At 43.3% G+C, this 21,717-nt stretch overlaps 1 protein-coding gene across 1 annotated transcript in view; it reads right to left on the bottom strand.

Moving 5' to 3' along the window:
* LOC102808402 (spermatogenesis-associated protein 20-like) overlaps positions 1-21,717 on the bottom strand; it is a 205,716-nt gene that overhangs the window by 145,489 nt on the left and 38,510 nt on the right. Inside the window, exon 8 of the mRNA XM_085502612.1 lies at positions 20,951-21,081. Coding sequence (XP_085358738.1) covers positions 20,951-21,081 — 131 coding nt within the window. The remainder of the gene's footprint in view (positions 1-20,950; positions 21,082-21,717) is intronic.

Raw genomic sequence — 21,717 nt, 5'->3', positions numbered from 1 at the left:
CTTTCACTAACATTAGAGTGGCACACTTGTCCCTCAGTGAGACCATCACCATATACTTTCACTAACATTAGAGTGGCATCTTTGTCCCCAAGTGAGACCATCACCCTATACTTTCACTAACATTAGAGTGGCATCTTTGTCCCCAAGTGAGACCATCACCCTATACTTTCACTAACATTAGAGTGGCATCTTTGTCCCCAAGTGAGACCATCACCATATACTTTCACTAACATTAGAGTGGCACCTTTGTCATCCAGTAAGACCATTAGACTATACTTTCACTAACATTAGAGTGGCACCTTTGTCCCTCAGTGAGACCATCACCCTATACTTTCACTAACATTAGAGTGGCATCTTTGTCCCCAAGTGAGACCATCACCCTATACTTTCACTAACATTAGAGTGGCATCTTTGTCCCCAAGTGAGACCATCACCCTATACTTTCACTAACATTAGAGTGGCACATTTGTCCCTCAGTGAGACCATCACCCTATACTTTCACTAACATTAGAGTGGCACCTTTGTCATCCAGTAAGACCATTACACTATACTTTCACTAACATTAGAGTGGCACCTTTGTCCCTCAGTGAGACCATCACACTATACTTTCACTAACATTAGAGTGGCACCTTTGTCCCTCAGTGAGACCATCACCCTATACTTTCACTAACATTAGAGTGGCACATTTGTCCCTCAGTGAGACCATCACCCTATACTTTCACTAACATTAGAGTGGCACATTTGTCCCTCAGTGAGACCATCACACTATACTTTCACTAACATTAGAGTGGCACCTTTGTCGTCCAGTAAGACCATTACACTATACTTTCACTAACATTAGAGTGGCACCTTTGTCCCTCAGTGAGACATCACACTATACTTTCACTAACATTAGAAAGGCACCTTTGTCCCCCCAGTGAGACCATCACCCTATACTTTCACTAACATTAGAGTGGCACCTTTGTCCCCAAGTCAGACCATCACACTATACTTTCACTAACATTATAGTGGCACCTTTGTAACCCAGTGAGACCATCACCCTATACTTTCACTAACATTAGAGTGGCACCTTTGTCCCCCAGTGAGACCATCACCCTATACTTTCACTAACATTAGAGTGGCACCTTGGTTGTCCAGTAAGACCATCACCCTATACTTTCACTAACATTAGAGTGGCACCTTTGTCGTCCAGTAAGACCATTACACTATACTTTCACTTACATTAGAGTGGCACCTTTGCCCCTCAGTGAGACCATCACACTATACTTTCACTAACATTAGAGTGGCACCTTTGTCCCTCAGTGAGACCATCACCCTATACTTCCACTAACATTAGAGTGACACCTTTGTCCCCCAGTGAGACCATCACCCTATACTTCCACTAACATTAGAGTGGCACCTTTGTCGTCCAGTAAGACCATTACAGTATACTTTCACTAACATTAGAGTGGCACCTTTGTCCCTCAGTGAGACCATCACACTATACTTTCACTAACATTAGAGTGGCACCTTTGTCATCCAGTAAGACCATTACACTATACTTTCACTAACATTGCAGTGGCACCTTTGTCCCTCAGTGAGACCATCACCCTATACTTTCACTAATATTAGAGTGGCACCTTTGTCCCAAAGTGAGACCATTACACTATACTTTCACTAACATTGCAGTGGCACCTTTGTCCCTCAGTGAGACCATCACCCTATACTTTCACTAATATTAGAGTGGCACCTTTGTCCCTCAGTGAGACCATCACCCTATACTTTCACTAACATTAGAGTGGCACCTTTGTCCCCCAAGTGAGACCATCACCCTATACTTTCACTAACATTAGAGTGGCACACTTGTCCCTCAGTGAGACCATCACCATATACTTTCACTAACATTAGAGTGGCATCTTTGTCCCCAAGTGAGACCATCACCCTATACTTTCACTAACATTAGAGTGGCATCTTTGTCCCCAAGTGAGACCATCACCCTATACTTTCACTAACATTAGAGTGGCATCTTTGTCCCCAAGTGAGACCATCACCATATACTTTCACTAACATTAGAGTGGCACCTTTGTCATCCAGTAAGACCATTAGACTATACTTTCACTAACATTAGAGTGGCACCTTTGTCCCCCCAGTGAGACCATCACCCTATACTTTCACTAACATTAGAGTGGCACCTTTGTCCCCAAGTCAGACCATCACACTATACTTTCACTAACATTATAGTGGCACCTTTGTCCCTCAGTGAGACCATCACCCTATACTTTCACTAACATTAGAGTGGCACCTTTGTCCCTCAGTGAGACCATCACCCTATACTTTCACTAACATTAGAGTGGCACCTTTGTCCCAAAGTGAGACCATCACCCTATACTTTCACTAACATTAGAGTGGTACCTTTGTCCCTCAGTGAGACCATCACCCTATACTTTCACTAACATTAGAGTGGCACCTTTGTCCCCCCAGTGAGACCATCACCCTATACTTTCACTAACATTAGAGTGGCACCTTTGTCCCCAAGTCAGACCATCACACTATACTTTCACTAACATTATAGTGGCACCTTTGTCCCTCAGTGAGACCATCACCCTATACTTTCACTAACATTAGAGTGGCACCTTTGTCCCTCAGTGAGACCATCACCCTATACTTTCACTAACATTAGAGTGGCACCTTTGTCCCAAAGTGAGACCATCACCCTATACTTTCACTAACATTAGAGTGGTACCTTTGTCCCTCAGTGAGACCATCACCCTATACTTTCACTAACATTAGAGTGGCATCTTTGTCCCCAAGTGAGACCATCACCCTATACTTTCACTAACATTAGAGTGGCACCTTTGTCCCTCAGTGAGACCATCACCCTATACTTTCACTAACATTAGAGTGGCATCTTTGTCCCCAAGTGAGACCATCACCCTATACTTTCACTAACATTAGAGTGGCACATTTGTCCCCAAGTGAGACCATCACCCTATACTTTCACTAACATTAGAGTGGCACCTTTGTCCCTCAGTGAGATCATCACCCTATACTTTCACTAACATTAGAGTGGCATCTTTGTCCCTCAGTGAGACCATCACCATATACTTTCGCTAACATTAGAGTGGCACATTTGTCCCCAAGTGAGACCATCACCCTATACTTTCGCTAACATTAGAGTGGCACCTTTGTCCCTCAGTGAGACCATCACCCTATACTTTCACTAACATTAGAGTGGCACCTTTGTCCCCCAAGTGAGATCATCACACTATACTTTCACTAACATTAGAGTGGCACCTTTGTCCCCCAAGTGAGACCATCACCCTATACTTTCACTAACATTAGAGTGGCACCTTTGTCCCTCAGTGAGACCATCACCCTATACTTTCACTAACATTAGAGTGGCACCTTTGTCCCCCAAGTGAGATCATCACCCTATACTTTCACTGACATTAGAGTGGCACCTTTGTCCCCCAAGTGAGACCATCACCCTATACTTTCACTAACATTAGAGTGGCACACTTGTCCCTCAGTGAGACCATCACCATATACTTTCACTAACATTAGAGTGGCATCTTTGTCCCCAAGTGAGACCATCACCCTATACTTTCACTAACATTAGAGTGGCATCTTTGTCCCCAAGTGAGACCATCACCCTATACTTTCACTAACATTAGAGTGGCATCTTTGTCCCCAAGTGAGACCATCACCATATACTTTCACTAACATTAGAGTGGCACCTTTGTCATCCAGTAAGACCATTAGACTATACTTTCACTAACATTAGAGTGGCACCTTTGTCCCTCAGTGAGACCATCACCCTATACTTTCACTAACATTAGAGTGGCATCTTTGTTCCCAAGTGAGACCATCACCCTATACTTTCACTAACATTAGAGTGGCACCTTTGTCCCTCAGTGAGACCATCACCCTATACTTTCACTAACATTAGAGTGGCACCTTTGTCCCCCCAGTGAGACCATCACCCTATACTTTCACTAACATTAGAGTGGCATCTTTGTCCCCAAGTGAGACCATCACCCTATACTTTCACTAACATTAGAGTGGCATCTTTGTCCCCAAGTGAGACCATCACCCTATACTTTCACTAACATTAGAGTGGCACATTTGTCCCTCAGTGAGACCATCCCCATATACTTTCACTAACATTAGAGTGGCATCTTTGTCCCCAAGTGAGACCATCACCCTATACTTTCACTAACATTAGAGTGGCATCTTTGTCCCCAAGTGAGACCATCACCATATACTTTCACTAACATTAGAGTGGCACCTTTGTCGTCCAGTAAGACCATTAGACTATACTTTCACTAACATTAGAGTAGTACCTTTGTCCCTCAGTGAGACCATCACCCTATACTTTCACTAACATTAGAGTGGCACCTTTGTCCCTCAGTGAGACCATCACACTATACTTTAACTAACATTAGAGTGGCACCTTTGTCCCCCAAGTGAGATCATCACCCTATACTTTCACTAACATTAGAGTAGTACCTTTGTCCCTCAGTGAGACCATCACCCTATACTTTCACTAACATTAGAGTGGCACCTTTGTCCCTCAGTGAGACCATCACCCTATACTTTCACTAACATTATTAGAGTGGCACCTTTGTCCCCCAAGTGAGATCATCACCCTATACTTTCACTAACATTAGAGTGGCACATTTGTCCCTCAGTGAGACCATCACCATATACTTTCACTAACATTAGAGTGGCACATTTGTCCCCAAGTGAGACCATCACACTATACTTTCACTAACATTAGAGTGGCATCTTTGTCCCCAAGTGAGACCATCACCCTATACTTTCACTAACATTAGAGTGGCACATTTGTCCCTCAGTGAGACCATCACCATATACTTTCACTAACATTAGAGTGGCACATTTGTCCCCAAGTGAGACCATCACCCTATACTTACACTAACATTAGAGTGGCACCTTTGTCCTCCCAGTGAGACCATCACCCTATACTTTCACTAACATTAGAGTGGCACCTTTGTCCCTCAGTGAGACCATCACCCTATACTTTCACTAACATTAGAGTGGCACCTTTGTCCCCCAGTGAGACCATCACCCTATACTTTCACTAACATTAGAGTGGCACCTTTGTCCCCCCAGTGAGACCATTACACTATACTTTCACTAACATTAGAGTGGCACATTTGTCCCCAAGTGAGACCATCACCCTATACTTTCACTAACATTAGAGTGGCACCTTTGTCCCTCAGTGAGACCATCACCCTATACCTTCACTAACATTAGAATGGCACCTTTGTCCCCAAGTGAGACCATCACCCTATACTTTCACTAACATTAGAGTGGCACATTTGTTCCCAAGAGAGACCATCACCCTATACTTTCACTAACATTAGAGTGGCACCTTTGTCCCCAAGCGAAACCATCACCCTATACTTTCACTAACATTAGAGTGGCACCTTTGTCCCCCCAGTGAGACCATCACCCTATACTTTCACTAACATTAGAGTGGCATCTTTGTCCCTCAGTGAGACCATCACCCTATACTTTCACTAACATTAGAGTGGCACCTTTGTCCCCCCAGTGAGACCATTACACTATACTTTCACTAACATTAGAGTGGCACCTTTGTCCCTCAGTGAGACCATCACACTATACTTTCACTAACATTAGAATGGCACCTTTGTCCCCCAGTGAGACCATCACACTATACTTTCACTAACATTAGAGTGGCACCTTTGTCGTCCAGTAAGACCATTACACTATACTTTCACTAACATTAGAGTGGCACCTTTGTCCCTCAGTGAGACATCACACTATACTTTCACTAACATTAGAGAGGCACCTTTGTCCCCCCAGTGAGACCATCACCCTATACTTTCACTAACATTAGAGTGGCACCTTTGTCCCCAAGTCAGACCATCACACTATACTTTCACTAACATTATAGTGGCACCTTTGTCCCCCAGTGAGACCATCACCCTATACTTTCACTAACATTAGAGTGGCACCTTTGTCCCCCAGTGAGACCATCACCCTATACTTTCACTAACATTAGAGTGGCACCTTGGTTGTCCAGTAAGACCATCACCCTATACTTTCACTAACATTAGAGTGGCACCTTTGTCGTCCAGTAAGACCATTACACTATACTTTCACTTACATTAGAGTGGCACCTTTGCCCCTCAGTGAGACCATCACACTATACTTTCACTAACATTAGAGTGGCACCTTTGTCCCTCAGTGAGACCATCACCCTATACTTCCACTAACATTAGAGTGACACCTTTGTCCCCCAGTGAGACCATCACCCTATACTTCCACTAACATTAGAGTGGCACCTTTGTCGTCCAGTAAGACCATTACAGTATACTTTCACTAACATTAGAGTGGCACCTTTGTCCCTCAGTGAGACCATCACACTATACTTTCACTAACATTAGAGTGGCACCTTTGTCATCCAGTAAGACCATTACACTATACTTTCACTAACATTGCAGTGGCACCTTTGTCCCTCAGTGAGACCATCACCCTATACTTTCACTAATATTAGAGTGGCACCTTTCTCCCAAAGTGAGACCAATACACTATACTTTCACTAACATTAGAGAGGCACCATTGTCCCCAAGTGAGACCATCACCCTATACTTTCACTAACATTAGAGTGGCACCTTTGTCCCTCAGTGAGACCATCACCCTATACTTTCACTCACATTAGAGTGGCACCTTTGTCCCCCAAGTGAGATCATCACCCTATACTTTCACTGACATTAGAGTGGCACCTTTGTCCCCCAAGTGAGACCATCACCCTATACTTTCACTAACATTAGAGTGGCATCTTTGTCCCCAAGTGAGACCATCACCCTATACTTTCACTAACATTAGAGTGGCATCTTTGTCCCCAAGTGAGACCATCACCCTATACTTTCACTAACATTAGAGTGGCATCTTTGTCCCCAAGTGAGACCATCACCATATACTTTCACTAACATTAGAGTGGCACCTTTGTCATCCAGTAAGACCATTAGACTATACTTTCACTAACATTAGAGTGGCACCTTTGTCCCTCAGTGAGACCATCACCCTATACTTTCACTAACATTAGAGAGGCATCTTTGCCCCCAAGTGAGACCATCACCCTATACTTTCACTAACATTAGAGTGGCACCTTTGTCCCTCAGTGAGACCATCACCCTATACTTTCACTAACATTAGAGTGGCATCTTTGTCCCCAAGTGAGACCATCACCCTATACTTTCACTAACATTAGAGTGGCATCTTTGTCCCCAAGTGAGACCATCACCCTATACTTTCACTAACATTAGAGTGGCACATTTGTCCCTCAGTGAGACCATCACCCTATACTTTCACTAACATTAGAGTGGCACCTTTGTCCCCCAGTGAGACCATCACCCTTCACTTTCACTAACATTAGAGTGGCACCTTTGTCCCTCAGTGAGACCATCACACTATACTTTCACTAACATTAGAATGGCACCTTTGTCCCCCAGTGAGACCATCACACTATACTTTCACTAACATTAGAGTGGCACCTTTGTCGTCCAGTAAGACCATTACACTATACTTTCACTAACATTAGAGTGGCACCTTTGTCCCTCAGTGAGACATCACACTATACTTTCACTAACATTAGAGAGGCACCTTTGTCCCCCCAGTGAGACCATCACCCTATACTTTCACTAACATTAGAGTGGCACCTTTGTCCCCAAGTCAGACCATCACAGTATACTTTCACTAACATTATAGTGGCACCTTTGTCCCCCAGTGAGACCATCACCCTATACTTTCACTAACAATAGAGTGGCACCTTTGTCCCCCAGTGAGACCATCACCCTATACTTTCACTAACATTAGAGTGGCACCTTGGTTGTCCAGTAAGACCATCACCCTATACTTTCACTAACATTAGAGTGGCACCTTTGTCGTCCAGTAAGACCATTACACTATACTTTCACTTACATTAGAGTGGCACCTTTGCCCCTCAGTGAGACCATCACACTATACTTTCACTAACATTAGAGTGGCACCTTTGTCCCTCAGTGAGACCATCACCCTATACTTCCACTAACATTAGAGTGACACCTTTGTCCCCCAGTGAGACCATCACCCTATACTTCCACTAACATTAGAGTGGCACCTTTGTCGTCCAGTAAGACCATTACAGTATACTTTCACTAACGTTAGAGTGGCACCTTTGTCCCTCAGTGAGACCATCACCCTATACTTTCACTAACATTAGAGTGGCACCTTTGTCATCCAGTAAGACCATTACACTATACTTTCACTAACATTGCAGTGGCACCTTTGTCCCTCAGTGAGACCATCACCCTATACTTTCACTAATATTAGAGTGGCACCTTTGTCCCAAAGTGAGACCAATACACTATACTTTCACTAACATTAGAGAGGCACCTTTGTCCCCAAGTGAGACCATCACCCTATACTTTCACTAACATTAGAGTGGCACCTTTGTCCCTCAGTGAGACCATCACCCTATACTTTCACTGATATTAGAGTGGCACCTTTGTCCCCCAAGTGAGACCATCACCCTATACTTTCACTAACATTAGAGTGGCACACTTGTCCCTCAGTGAGACCATCACCATATACTTTCACTAACATTAGAGTGGCATCTTTGTCCCCAAGTGAGACCATCACCCTATACTTTCACTAACATTAGAGTGGCATCTTTGTCCCCAAGTGAGACCATCACCCTATACTTTCACTAACATTAGAGTGGCATCTTTGTCCCCAAGTGAGACCATCACCATATACTTTCACTAACATTAGAGTGGCACCTTTGTCATCCAGTAAGACCATTAGACTATACTTTCACTAACATTAGAGTGGCACCTTTGTCCCTCAGTGAGACCATCACCCTATACTTTCACTAACATTAGAGTGGCATCTTTGTCCCCAAGTGAGACCATCACCCTATACTTTCACTAACATTAGAGTGGCATCTTTGTCCCCAAGTGAGACCATCACCCTATACTTTCACTAACATTAGAGTGGCACATTTGTCCCTCAGTGAGACCATCACCATATACTTTCACTAACATTAGAGTGGCATCTTTGTCCCCAAGTGAGACCATCACCCTATACTTTCACTAACATTAGAGTGGCATCTTTGTCCCCAAGTGAGACCATCACCATATACTTTCACTAACATTAGAGTGGCACCTTTGTCGTCCAGTAAGACCATTAGACTATACTTTCACTAACATTAGAGTGGTACCTTTGTCCCTCAGTGAGACCATCACCCTATACTTTCACTAACATTAGAGTGGCACCTTTGTCCCTCAGTGAGACCATCATCCTATACTTTCACTAACATTAGAATGGCACCTTTGTCCCCAAGTGAGACCATCACCCTATACTTTCACTAACATTAGAGTGGCACATTTGTTCCCAAGAGAGACCATCACCCTATACTTTCACTAACATTAGAGTGGCACCTTTGTCCCCAAGCGAGACCATCACCCTATACTTTCACTAACATTAGAGTGGCACCTTTGTCCCCCCAGTGAGACCATCACCCTATACTTTCACTAACATTAGAGTGGCATCTTTGTCCCTCAGTGAGACCATCACCCTATACTTTCACTAACATTAGAGTGGCACCTTTGTCCCCCAGTGAGACCATCACCCTTCACTTTCACTAACATTAGAGTGGCACCTTTGTCCCCCCAGTGAGACCATTACACTATACTTTCACTAACATTAGAGTGGCACCTTTGTCCCTCAGTGAGACCATCACACTATACTTTCACTAACATTAGAATGGCACCTTTGTCCCCCAGTGAGACCATCACACTATACTTTCACTAACATTAGAGTGGCACCTTTGTCGTCCAGTAAGACCATTACACTATACTTTCACTAACATTAGAGTGGCACCTTTGTCCCTCAGTGAGACATCACACTATACTTTCACTAACATTAGAGAGGCACCTTTGTCCCCCCAGTGAGACCATCACCCTATACTTTCACTAACATTAGAGTGGCACCTTTGTCCCCAAGTCAGACCATCACACTATACTTTCACTAACATTATAGTGGCACCTTTGTCCCCCAGTGAGACCATCACCCTATACTTTCACTAACATTAGAGTGGCACCTTTGTCCCCCAGTGAGACCATCACCCTATACTTTCACTAACATTAGAGTGGCACCTTGGTTGTCCAGTAAGACCATCACCCTATACTTTCACTAACATTAGAGTGGCACCTTTGTCGTCCAGTAAGACCATTACACTATACTTTCACTTACATTAGAGTGGCACCTTTGCCCCTCAGTGAGACCATCACACTATACTTTCACTAACATTAGAGTGGCACCTTTGTCCCTCAGTGAGACCATCACCCTATACTTCCACTAACATTAGAGTGGCACCTTTGTCCCTCAGTGAGACCATCACCCTATACTTTCACTAACATTAGAGTGGCACCTTTGTCATCCAGTAAGACCATTACACTATACTTTCACTAACATTGCAGTGGTACCTTTGTCCCTCAGTGAGACCATCACCCTATACTTTCACTAATATTAGAGTGGCACCTTTGTCCCAAAGTGAGACCAATACACTATACTTTCACTAACATTAGAGAGGCACCTTTGTCCCCAAGTGAGACCATCACCCTATACTTTCACTAACATTAGAGTGGCACCTTTGTCCCTCAGTGAGACCATCACCCTATACTTTCACTAACATTAGAGTGGCACCTTTGTCCCCCAAGTGAGATCATCACCCTATACTTTCACTGACATTAGAGTGGCACCTTTGTCCCCCAAGTGAGACCATCACCCTATACTTTCACTAACATTAGAGTGGCACACTTGTCCCTCAGTGAGACCATCACCATATACTTTCACTAACATTAGAGTGGCATCTTTGTCCCCAAGTGAGACCATCACCCTATACTTTCACTAACATTAGAGTGGCATCTTTGTCCCCAAGTGAGACCATCACCCTATACTTTCACTAACATTAGAGTGGCATCTTTGTCCCCAAGTGAGACCATCACCATATACTTTCACTAACATTAGAGTGGCACCTTTGTCATCCAGTAAGACCATTAGACTATACTTTCACTAACATTAGAGTGGCACCTTTGTCCCTCAGTGAGACCATCACCCTATACTTTCACTAACATTAGAGTGGCATCTTTGTCCCCAAGTGAGACCATCACCCTATACTTTCACTAACATTAGAGTGGCACCTTTGTCCCTCAGTGAGACCATCACCCTATACTTTCACTAACATTAGAGTGGCATCTTTGTCCCCAAGTGAGACCGTCACCCTATACTTTCACTAACATTAGAGTGGCATCTTTGTCCCCAAGTGAGACCATCACCCTATACTTTCACTAACATTAGAGTGGCACATTTGTCCCTCAGTGAGACCATCACCATATACTTTCACTAACATTAGAGTGGCATCTTTGTCCCCATGTGAGACCATCACCCTATACTTTCACTAACATTAGAGTGGCATCTTTGTCCCCAAGTGAGACCATCACCATATACTTTCACTAACATTAGAGTGGCACCTTTGTCGTCCAGTAAGACCATTAGACTATACTTTCACTAACATTAGAGTGGTACCTTTGTCCCTCAGTGAGACCATCACCCTATACTTTCACTAACATTAGAGTGGCATCTTTGTCCCCAAGTGAGACCAACACCCTATACTTTCACTAACATTAGAGTGGCACCTTTGTCCCTCAGTGAGACCATCACCCTATACTTTCACTAACATTAGAGTGGCACCTTTGTCCCCCAAGTGAGATTATCACCCTATACTTTCACTAACATTAGAGTGGCACATTTGTCCCTCAGTGAGACCATCACCATATACTTTCACTAACATTAGAGTGGCACATTTGTCCCCAAGTGAGACCATCACACTATACTTTCACTAACATTAGAGTGGCACCTTTGTCCCCCCAGTGAGACCATCACCCTATACTTTCACTAACATTAGAGTGGCATCTTTGTCCCTCAGTGAGACCATCACCCTATACTTTCACTAACATTAGAGTGGCACCTTTGTCCCCCAGTGAGACCATCACCCTTCACTTTCACTAACATTAGAGTGGCACCTTTGTCCCCCCAGTGAGACCATTACACTATACTTTCACTAACATTAGAGTGGCACCTTTGTCCCTCAGTGAGACCATCACACTATACTTTCACTAACATTAGAATGGCACCTTTGTCCCCCAGTGAGACCATCACACTATACTTTCACTAACATTAGAGTGGCACCTTTGTCGTCCAGTAAGACCATTACACTATACTTTCACTAACATTAGAGTGGCACCTTTGTCCCTCAGTGAGACATCACACTATACTTTCACTAACATTAGAGAGGCACCTTTGTCCCCCCAGTGAGACCATCACCCTATACTTTCACTAACATTAGAGTGGCACCTTTGTCCCCAAGTCAGACCATCACACTATACTTTCACTAACATTATAGTGGCACCTTTGTCCCCCAGTGAGACCATCACCCTATACTTTCACTAACATTAGAGTGGCACCTTTGTCCCCCAGTGAGACCATCACCCTATACTTTCACTAACATTAGAGTGGCACCTTGGTTGTCCAGTAAGACCATCACCCTATACTTTCACTAACATTAGAGTGGCACCTTTGTCGTCCAGTAAGACCATTACACTATACTTTCACTTACATTAGAGTGGCACCTTTGCCCCTCAGTGAGACCATCACACTATACTTTCACTAACATTAGAGTGGCACCTTTGTCCCTCAGTGAGACCATCACCCTATACTTCCACTAACATTAGAGTGGCACCTTTGTCCCTCAGTGAGACCATCACCCTATACTTTCACTAACATTAGAGTGGCACCTTTGTCATCCAGTAAGACCATTACACTATACTTTCACTAACATTGCAGTGGTACCTTTGTCCCTCAGTGAGACCATCACCCTATACTTTCACTAATATTAGAGTGGCACCTTTGTCCCAAAGTGAGACCAATACACTATACTTTCACTAACATTAGAGAGGCACCTTTGTCCCCAAGTGAGACCATCACCCTATACTTTCACTAACATTAGAGTGGCACCTTTGTCCCTCAGTGAGACCATCACCCTATACTTTCACTAACATTAGAGTGGCACCTTTGTCCCCCAAGTGAGATCATCACCCTATACTTTCACTGACATTAGAGTGGCACCTTTGTCCCCCAAGTGAGACCATCACCCTATACTTTCACTAACATTAGAGTGGCACACTTGTCCCTCAGTGAGACCATCACCATATACTTTCACTAACATTAGAGTGGCATCTTTGTCCCCAAGTGAGACCATCACCCTATACTTTCACTAACATTAGAGTGGCATCTTTGTCCCCAAGTGAGACCATCACCCTATACTTTCACTAACATTAGAGTGGCATCTTTGTCCCCAAGTGAGACCATCACCATATACTTTCACTAACATTAGAGTGGCACCTTTGTCATCCAGTAAGACCATTAGACTATACTTTCACTAACATTAGAGTGGCACCTTTGTCCCTCAGTGAGACCATCACCCTATACTTTCACTAACATTAGAGTGGCATCTTTGTCCCCAAGTGAGACCATCACCCTATACTTTCACTAACATTAGAGTGGCACCTTTGTCCCTCAGTGAGACCATCACCCTATACTTTCACTAACATTAGAGTGGCATCTTTGTCCCCAAGTGAGACCATCACCCTATACTTTCACTAACATTAGAGTGGCATCTTTGTCCCCAAGTGAGACCATCACCCTATACTTTCACTAACATTAGAGTGGCACATTTGTCCCTCAGTGAGACCATCACCATATACTTTCACTAACATTAGAGTGGCATCTTTGTCCCCATGTGAGACCATCACCCTATACTTTCACTAACATTAGAGTGGCATCTTTGTCCCCAAGTGAGACCATCACCATATACTTTCACTAACATTAGAGTGGCACCTTTGTCGTCCAGTAAGACCATTAGACTATACTTTCACTAACATTAGAGTGGTACCTTTGTCCCTCAGTGAGACCATCACCCTATACTTTCACTAACATTAGAGTGGCATCTTTGTCCCCAAGTGAGACCAACACCCTATACTTTCACTAACATTAGAGTGGCACCTTTGTCCCTCAGTGAGACCATCACCCTATACTTTCACTAACATTAGAGTGGCACCTTTGTCCCCCAAGTGAGATTATCACCCTATACTTTCACTAACATTAGAGTGGCACATTTGTCCCTCAGTGAGACCATCACCATATACTTTCACTAACATTAGAGTGGCACATTTGTCCCCAAGTGAGACCATCACACTATACTTTCACTAACATTAGAGTGGCATCTTTGTCCCCAAGTGAGACCATCACCCTATACTTTCACTAATATTAGAGTGGCACCTTTGTCCCAAAGTGAGACCAATACACTATACTTTCACTAACATTAGAGAGGCACCTTTGTCCCCCCAGTGAGACCATCACCCTATACTTTCACTAACATTAGAGTGGCATCTTTGTCGTCCAGTAAGACCATCACCCTATGCTTTCACTAACATTAGAGTGGCAGCACCTTTGTCCCCCAGTGAGACCATCACCCTATACTTTCACTAACATTAGAGTGGCACCTTTGTCCCTCAGTGAGACCATCACACTATACTTTCACTAACATTAGAGTGGCACCTTTGTCCCTCAGTGAGACCATCACCCTATACTTTCACTAACATTAGAGTGGCACCTTTGTCCCTCAGTGAGACCATCACCCTATACTTTCACTAACATTAGAGTGGCACCTTTGTCATCCAGTAAGACCATTACACTATACTTTCACTAACATTGCAGTGGTACCTTTGTCCCTCAGTGAGACCATCACCCTATACTTTCACTAATATTAGAGTGGCACCTTTGTCCCAAAGTGAGACCAATACACTATACTTTCACTAACATTAGAGAGGCACCTTTGTCCCCAAGTGAGACCATCACCCTATACTTTCACTAACATTAGAGTGGCACCTTTGTCCCTCAGTGAGACCATCACCCTATACTTTCACTAACATTAGAGTGGCACCTTTGTCCCCCAAGTGAGATCATCACCCTATACTTTCACTGACATTAGAGTGGCACCTTTGTCCCCCAAGTGAGACCATCACCCTATACTTTCACTAACATTAGAGTGGCACACTTGTCCCTCAGTGAGACCATCACCATATACTTTCACTAACATTAGAGTGGCACCTTTGTCCCCCAGTGAGACCATCACCCTTCACTTTCACTAACATTAGAGTGGCACCTTTGTCCCCCCAGTGAGACCATTACACTATACTTTCACTAACATTAGAGTGGCACCTTTGTCCCTCAGTGAGACCATCACACTATACTTTCACTAACATTAGAATGGCACCTTTGTCCCCCAGTGAGACCATCACACTATACTTTCACTAACATTAGAGTGGCACCTTTGTCGTCCAGTAAGACCATTACACTATACTTTCACTAACATTAGAGTGGCACCTTTGTCCCTCAGTGAGACATCACACTATACTTTCACTAACATTAGAGAGGCACCTTTGTCCCCCCAGTGAGACCATCACCCTATACTTTCACTAACATTAGAGTGGCACCTTTGTCCCCAAGTCAGACCATCACACTATACTTTCACTAACATTATAGTGGCACCTTTGTCCCCCAGTGAGACCATCACCCTATACTTTCACTAACATTAGAGTGGCACCTTTGTCCCCCAGTGAGACCATCACCCTATACTTTCACTAACATTAGAGTGGCACCTTGGTTGTCCAGTAAGACCATCACCCTATACTTTCACTAACATTAGAGTGGCACCTTTGTCGTCCAGTAAGACCATTACACTATACTTTCACTTACATTAGAGTGGCACCTTTGCCCCTCAGTGAGACCATCACACTATACTTTCACTAACATTAGAGTGGCACCTTTGTCCCTCAGTGAGACCATCACCCTATACTTCCACTAACATTAGAGTGGCACCTTTGTCCCTCAGTGAGACCATCACCCTATACTTTCACTAACATTAGAGTGGCACCTTTGTCATCCAGTAAGACCATTACACTATACTTTCACTAACATTGCAGTGGTACCTTTGTCCCTCAGTGAGACCATCACCCTATACTTTCACTAATATTAGAGTGGCACCTTTGTCCCAAAGTGAGACCAATACACTATACTTTCACTAACATTAGAGAGGCACCTTTGTCCCCAAGTGAGACCATCACCCTATACTTTCACTAACATTAGAGTGGCACCTTTGTCCGTCAGTGAGACCATCACCCTATACTTTCACTAACATTAGAGTGGCACCTTTGTCCCCCAAGTGAGATCATCACCCAATACTTTCACTGACATTAGAGTGGCACCTTTGTCCCCCAAGTGAGACCATCACCCTATACTTTCACTAACATTAGAGTGGCACACTTGTCCCTCAGTGAGACCATCACCATATACTTTCACTAACATTAGAGTGGCATCTTTGTCCCCAAGTGAGACCATCACCCTATACTTTCACTAACATTAGAGTGGCATCTTTGTCCCCAAGTGAGACCATCACCCTATACTTTCACTAACATTAGAGTGGCATCTTTGTCCCCAAGTGAGACCATCACCATATACTTTCACTAACATTAGAGTGGCACCTTTGTCATCCAGTAAGACCATTAGACTATACTTTCACTAACATTAGAGTGGCACCTTTGTCCCTCAGTGAGACCATCACCCTATACTTTCACTAACATTAGAGTGGCATCTTTGTCCCCAAGTGAGACCATCACCCTATACTTTCACTAACATTAGAGTGGCACCTTTGTCCCTCAGTGAGACCATCACCCTATACTTTCACTAACATTAGAGTGGCATCTTTGTCCCCAAGTGAGACCATCACCCTATACTTTCACTAACATTAGAGTGGCATCTTTGTCCCCAAGTGAGACCATCACCCTATACTTTCACTAACATTAGAGTGGCACATTTGTCCCTCAGTGAGACCATCACCATATACTTTCACTAACATTAGAGTGGCATCTTTGTCCCCATGTGAGACCATCACCCTATACTTTCACTAACATTAGAGTGGCATCTTTGTCCCCAAGTGAGACCATCACCATATACTTTCACTAACATTAGAGTGGCACCTTTGTCGTCCAGTAAGACCATTAGACTATACTTTCACTAACATTAGAGTGGTACCTTTGTCCCTCAGTGAGACCATCACCCTATACTTTCACTAACATTAGAGTGGCATCTTTGTCCCCAAGTGAGACCAACACCCTATACTTTCACTAACATTAGAGTGGCACCTTTGTCCCTCAGTGAGACCATCACCCTATACTTTCACTAACATTAGAGTGGCACCTTTGTCCCCCAAGTGAGATTATCACCCTATACTTTCACTAACATTAGAGTGGCACATTTGTCCCTCAGTGAGACCATCACCATATACTTTCACTAACATTAGAGTGGCACATTTGTCCCCAAGTGAGACCATCACACTATACTTTCACTAACATTAGAGTGGCATCTTTGTCCCCAAGTGAGACCATCACCCTATACTTTCACTAATATTAGAGTGGCACCTTTGTCCCAAAGTGAGACCAATACACTATACTTTCACTAACATTAGAGAGGCACCTTTGTCCCCCCAGTGAGACCATCACCCTATACTTTCACTAACATTAGAGTGGCATCTTTGTCGTCCAGTAAGACCATCACCCTATGCTTTCACTAACATTAGAGTGGCAGCACCTTTGTCCCCCAGTGAGACCATCACCCTATACTTTCACTAACATTAGAGTGGCACCTTTGTCCCTCAGTGAGACCATCACACTATACTTTCACTAACATTAGAGTGGCACCTTTGTCCCTCAGTGAGACCATCACCCTATACTTTCACTAACATTAGAGTGGCACCTTTGTCCCTCAGTGAGACCATCACCCTATACTTTCACTAACATTAGAGTGGCACCTTTGTCATCCAGTAAGACCATTACACTATACTTTCACTAACATTGCAGTGGTACCTTTGTCCCTCAGTGAGACCATCACCCTATACTTTCACTAATATTAGAGTGGCACCTTTGTCCCAAAGTGAGACCAATACACTATACTTTCACTAACATTAGAGAGGCACCTTTGTCCCCAAGTGAGACCATCACCCTATACTTTCACTAACATTAGAGTGGCACCTTTGTCCCTCAGTGAGACCATCACCCTATACTTTCACTAACATTAGAGTGGCACCTTTGTCCCCCAAGTGAGATCATCACCCTATACTTTCACTGACATTAGAGTGGCACCTTTGTCCCCCAAGTGAGACCATCACCCTATACTTTCACTAACATTAGAGTGGCACACTTGTCCCTCAGTGAGACCATCACCATATACTTTCACTAACATTAGAGTGGCATCTTTGTCCCCAAGTGAGACCATCACCCTATACTTTCACTAACATTAGAGTGGCATCTTTGTCCCCAAGTGAGACCATCACCCTATACTTTCACTAACATTAGAGTGGCATCTTTGTCCCCAAGTGAGACCATCACCATATACTTTCACTAACATTAGAGTGGCACCTTTGTCATCCAGTAAGACCATTAGACTATACTTTCACTAACATTAGAGTGGCACCTTTGTCCCTCAGTGAGACCATCACCCTATACTTTCACTAACATTAGAGTGGCATCTTTGTCCCCAAGTGAGACCATCACCCTATACTTTCACTAACATTAGAGTGGCACCTTTGTCCCTCAGTGAGACCATCACCCTATACTTTCACTAACATTAGAGTGGCATCTTTGTCCCCAAGTGAGACCATCACCCTATACTTTCACTAACATTAGAGTGGCATCTTTGTCCCCAAGTGAGACCATCACCCTATACTTTCACTAACATTAGAGTGGCACATTTGTCCCTCAGTGAGACCATCACCATATACTTTCACTAACATTAGAGTGGCATCTTTGTCCCCATGTGAGACCATCACCCTATACTTTCACTAACATTAGAGTGGCATCTTTGTCCCCAAGTGAGACCATCACCATATACTTTCACTAACATTAGAGTGGCACCTTTGTCGTCCAGTAAGACCATTAGACTATACTTTCACTAACATTAGAGTGGTACCTTTGTCCCTCAGTGAGACCATCACCCTATACTTTCACTAACATTAGAGTGGCATCTTTGTCCCCAAGTGAGACCAACACCCTATACTTTCACTAACATTAGAGTGGCACCTTTGTCCCTCAGTGAGACCATCACCCTATACTTTCACTAACATTAGAGTGGCACCTTTGTCCCCCAAGTGAGATTATCACCCTATACTTTCACTAACATTAGAGTGGCACATTTGTCCCTCAGTGAGACCATCACCATATACTTTCACTAACATTAGAGTGGCACATTTGTCCCCAAGTGAGACCATCACACTATACTTTCACTAACATTAGAGTGGCATCTTTGTCCCCAAGTGAGACCATCACCCTATACTTTCACTAATATTAGAGTGGCACCTTTGTCCCAAAGTGAGACCAATACACTATACTTTCACTAACATTAGAGAGGCACCTTTGTCCCCCCAGTGAGACCATCACCCTATACTTTCACTAACATTAGAGTGGCATCTTTGTCGTCCAGTAAGACCATCACCCTATGCTTTCACTAACATTAGAGTGGCAGCACCTTTGTCCCCCAGTGAGACCATCACCCTATACTTTCACTAACATTAGAGTGGCACCTTTGTCCCTCAGTGAGACCATCACACTATACTTTCACTAACATTAGAGTGGCACCTTTGTCCCTCAGTGAGACCATCACCCTATACTTTCACTAACATTAGAGTGGCACATTTGTCCCTCAGTGAGACCATCACCCTATACTTTCACTAACATTAGAGTGGCACATTTGTCCCTCAGTGAGACCATCACACTATACTTTCACTAACATTAGAGTGGCACCTTTGTCGTCCAGTAAGACCATTACACTATACTTTCACTAACATTAGAGTGGCACCTTTGTCCCTCAGTGAGACCATCACACTATACGTTCACTAATATTAGAGAGGCACCTTTGTCCCCCAGTGAGACCATCACCCTATACTTTCACTAACATTAGAGTGGCACCTTTGTCCCCCAGTGAGACCATCACCCTATACTTTCACTAACATTAGAATGGCACCTTTGTCCCCCAGTAAGACCATCACCCTATACTTTCACTAACATTAGAGTGGCACCTTGGTTGTCCAGTAAGACCATCACCCTATACTTTCACTAACATTAGAGTGGCACCTTTGTCGTCCAGTAAGACCATTACACTATACTTTCACTAACATTAGAGTGGCACCTTTGCCCCTCAGTGAGACCATCACACTATACTTTCACTAACATTAGAATGGCACCTTTGTCCCCAAGTGAGACCATCACCCTATACTTTCACTAACATTAGAGTGGCACATTTGTCCCCAAGAGAGACCATCACCCTATACTTTCACTAACATTAGAGTGGCACCTTTGTCCCTCAGTGAGACCATCACCCTATACTTTCACTAACATTAGAGTGGCACCTTTGTCCCCCCAGTGAGACCATTACACTATACTTTCACTAACATTAGAGTGGCACCTTTGTCCCTCAGTGAGACCATCACACTATACTTTCACTAACATTAGAATGGCACCTTTGTCCCCCAGTAATACCATCACACTATACTTTCACTAACATTAGAGTGGCACCTTTGTCGTCCAGTGAGACAATCACCCTATACTTCCACTTTTGTCCTCCGGTGGAATCATTGTCTTATATTCTTACTAACGTTACAAAGGCACCTTTGTCCCCAAGTGAAAGCATCGTTCCATTCATTCAGTAACGAAAAATAAACTTAGCCAGTATCAAATACTGTTTATAGGAAAGAAAACATGTCATGTACCTGTGCGATGTGATCATACATTCCACCATTTGCCATGAGTCTCAGTGTATGCAGAGACATATCCAGAGCTCGCTTTCCTCTGTCTGTCTTCATTTCAAGTGCATACATTCGAAAAAGATAATTGAAATTGACTGGAAAGAATAGAAAGAAGGTTTTCTTATAAAGATTTGTATTCATGGTGATCAATTCTTTGCTAGAATACTTTTGTTACTATCTTCTTCAAACATTTTTCACACCTTAATTTTAAATTGCATCATACATGCAGATTCCATGTGCTCAGTGGGAAAGCAGTGGGAAAGCAATGATATACAGACAAAGTCTGTATTTTAAAGCTAGTTTTAATTTGAGTTAATATAACATATTAATTAAAGAAAGCTTGTAAAAACCCTTGTGTTCTGAAAGCCTTGGAGGCATATTTAAAATCAATCCAAAATTTTGGATAAGCATTTCAAACAAGAAGTTTGGTAACTAATATAGGTCTGCTATTTGAAATGCACAACATAAAAACAATGTGATTCACATTATATGATAGTTTATAACATTCGATTGATTTGTAGTCTGATGTACGTATTTCAGTTAAATTTTTTGAAATACCAGAAATCGGCTAATAAAAATTAGGTAATCAATATTCAAGGTTTTTACATAACATTAAAATAATCCTGTCTGTGAATTACTCCAGAGCATTTATATACGAAGTTTCATTAAAATCTCATGATTATGCAAATTAGGTAATTTTGACCTTTAATATAACTGTATCTTTCGTAGCA

Source organism: Saccoglossus kowalevskii, chromosome 8, assembly GCF_978046115.1.
Source record: "Saccoglossus kowalevskii chromosome 8, keSacKowa6.1, whole genome shotgun sequence".
Taxonomy (NCBI): domain Eukaryota; kingdom Metazoa; phylum Hemichordata; class Enteropneusta; family Harrimaniidae; genus Saccoglossus; species Saccoglossus kowalevskii.
This window is presented reverse-complemented; position numbering and strand designations above follow the sequence as displayed.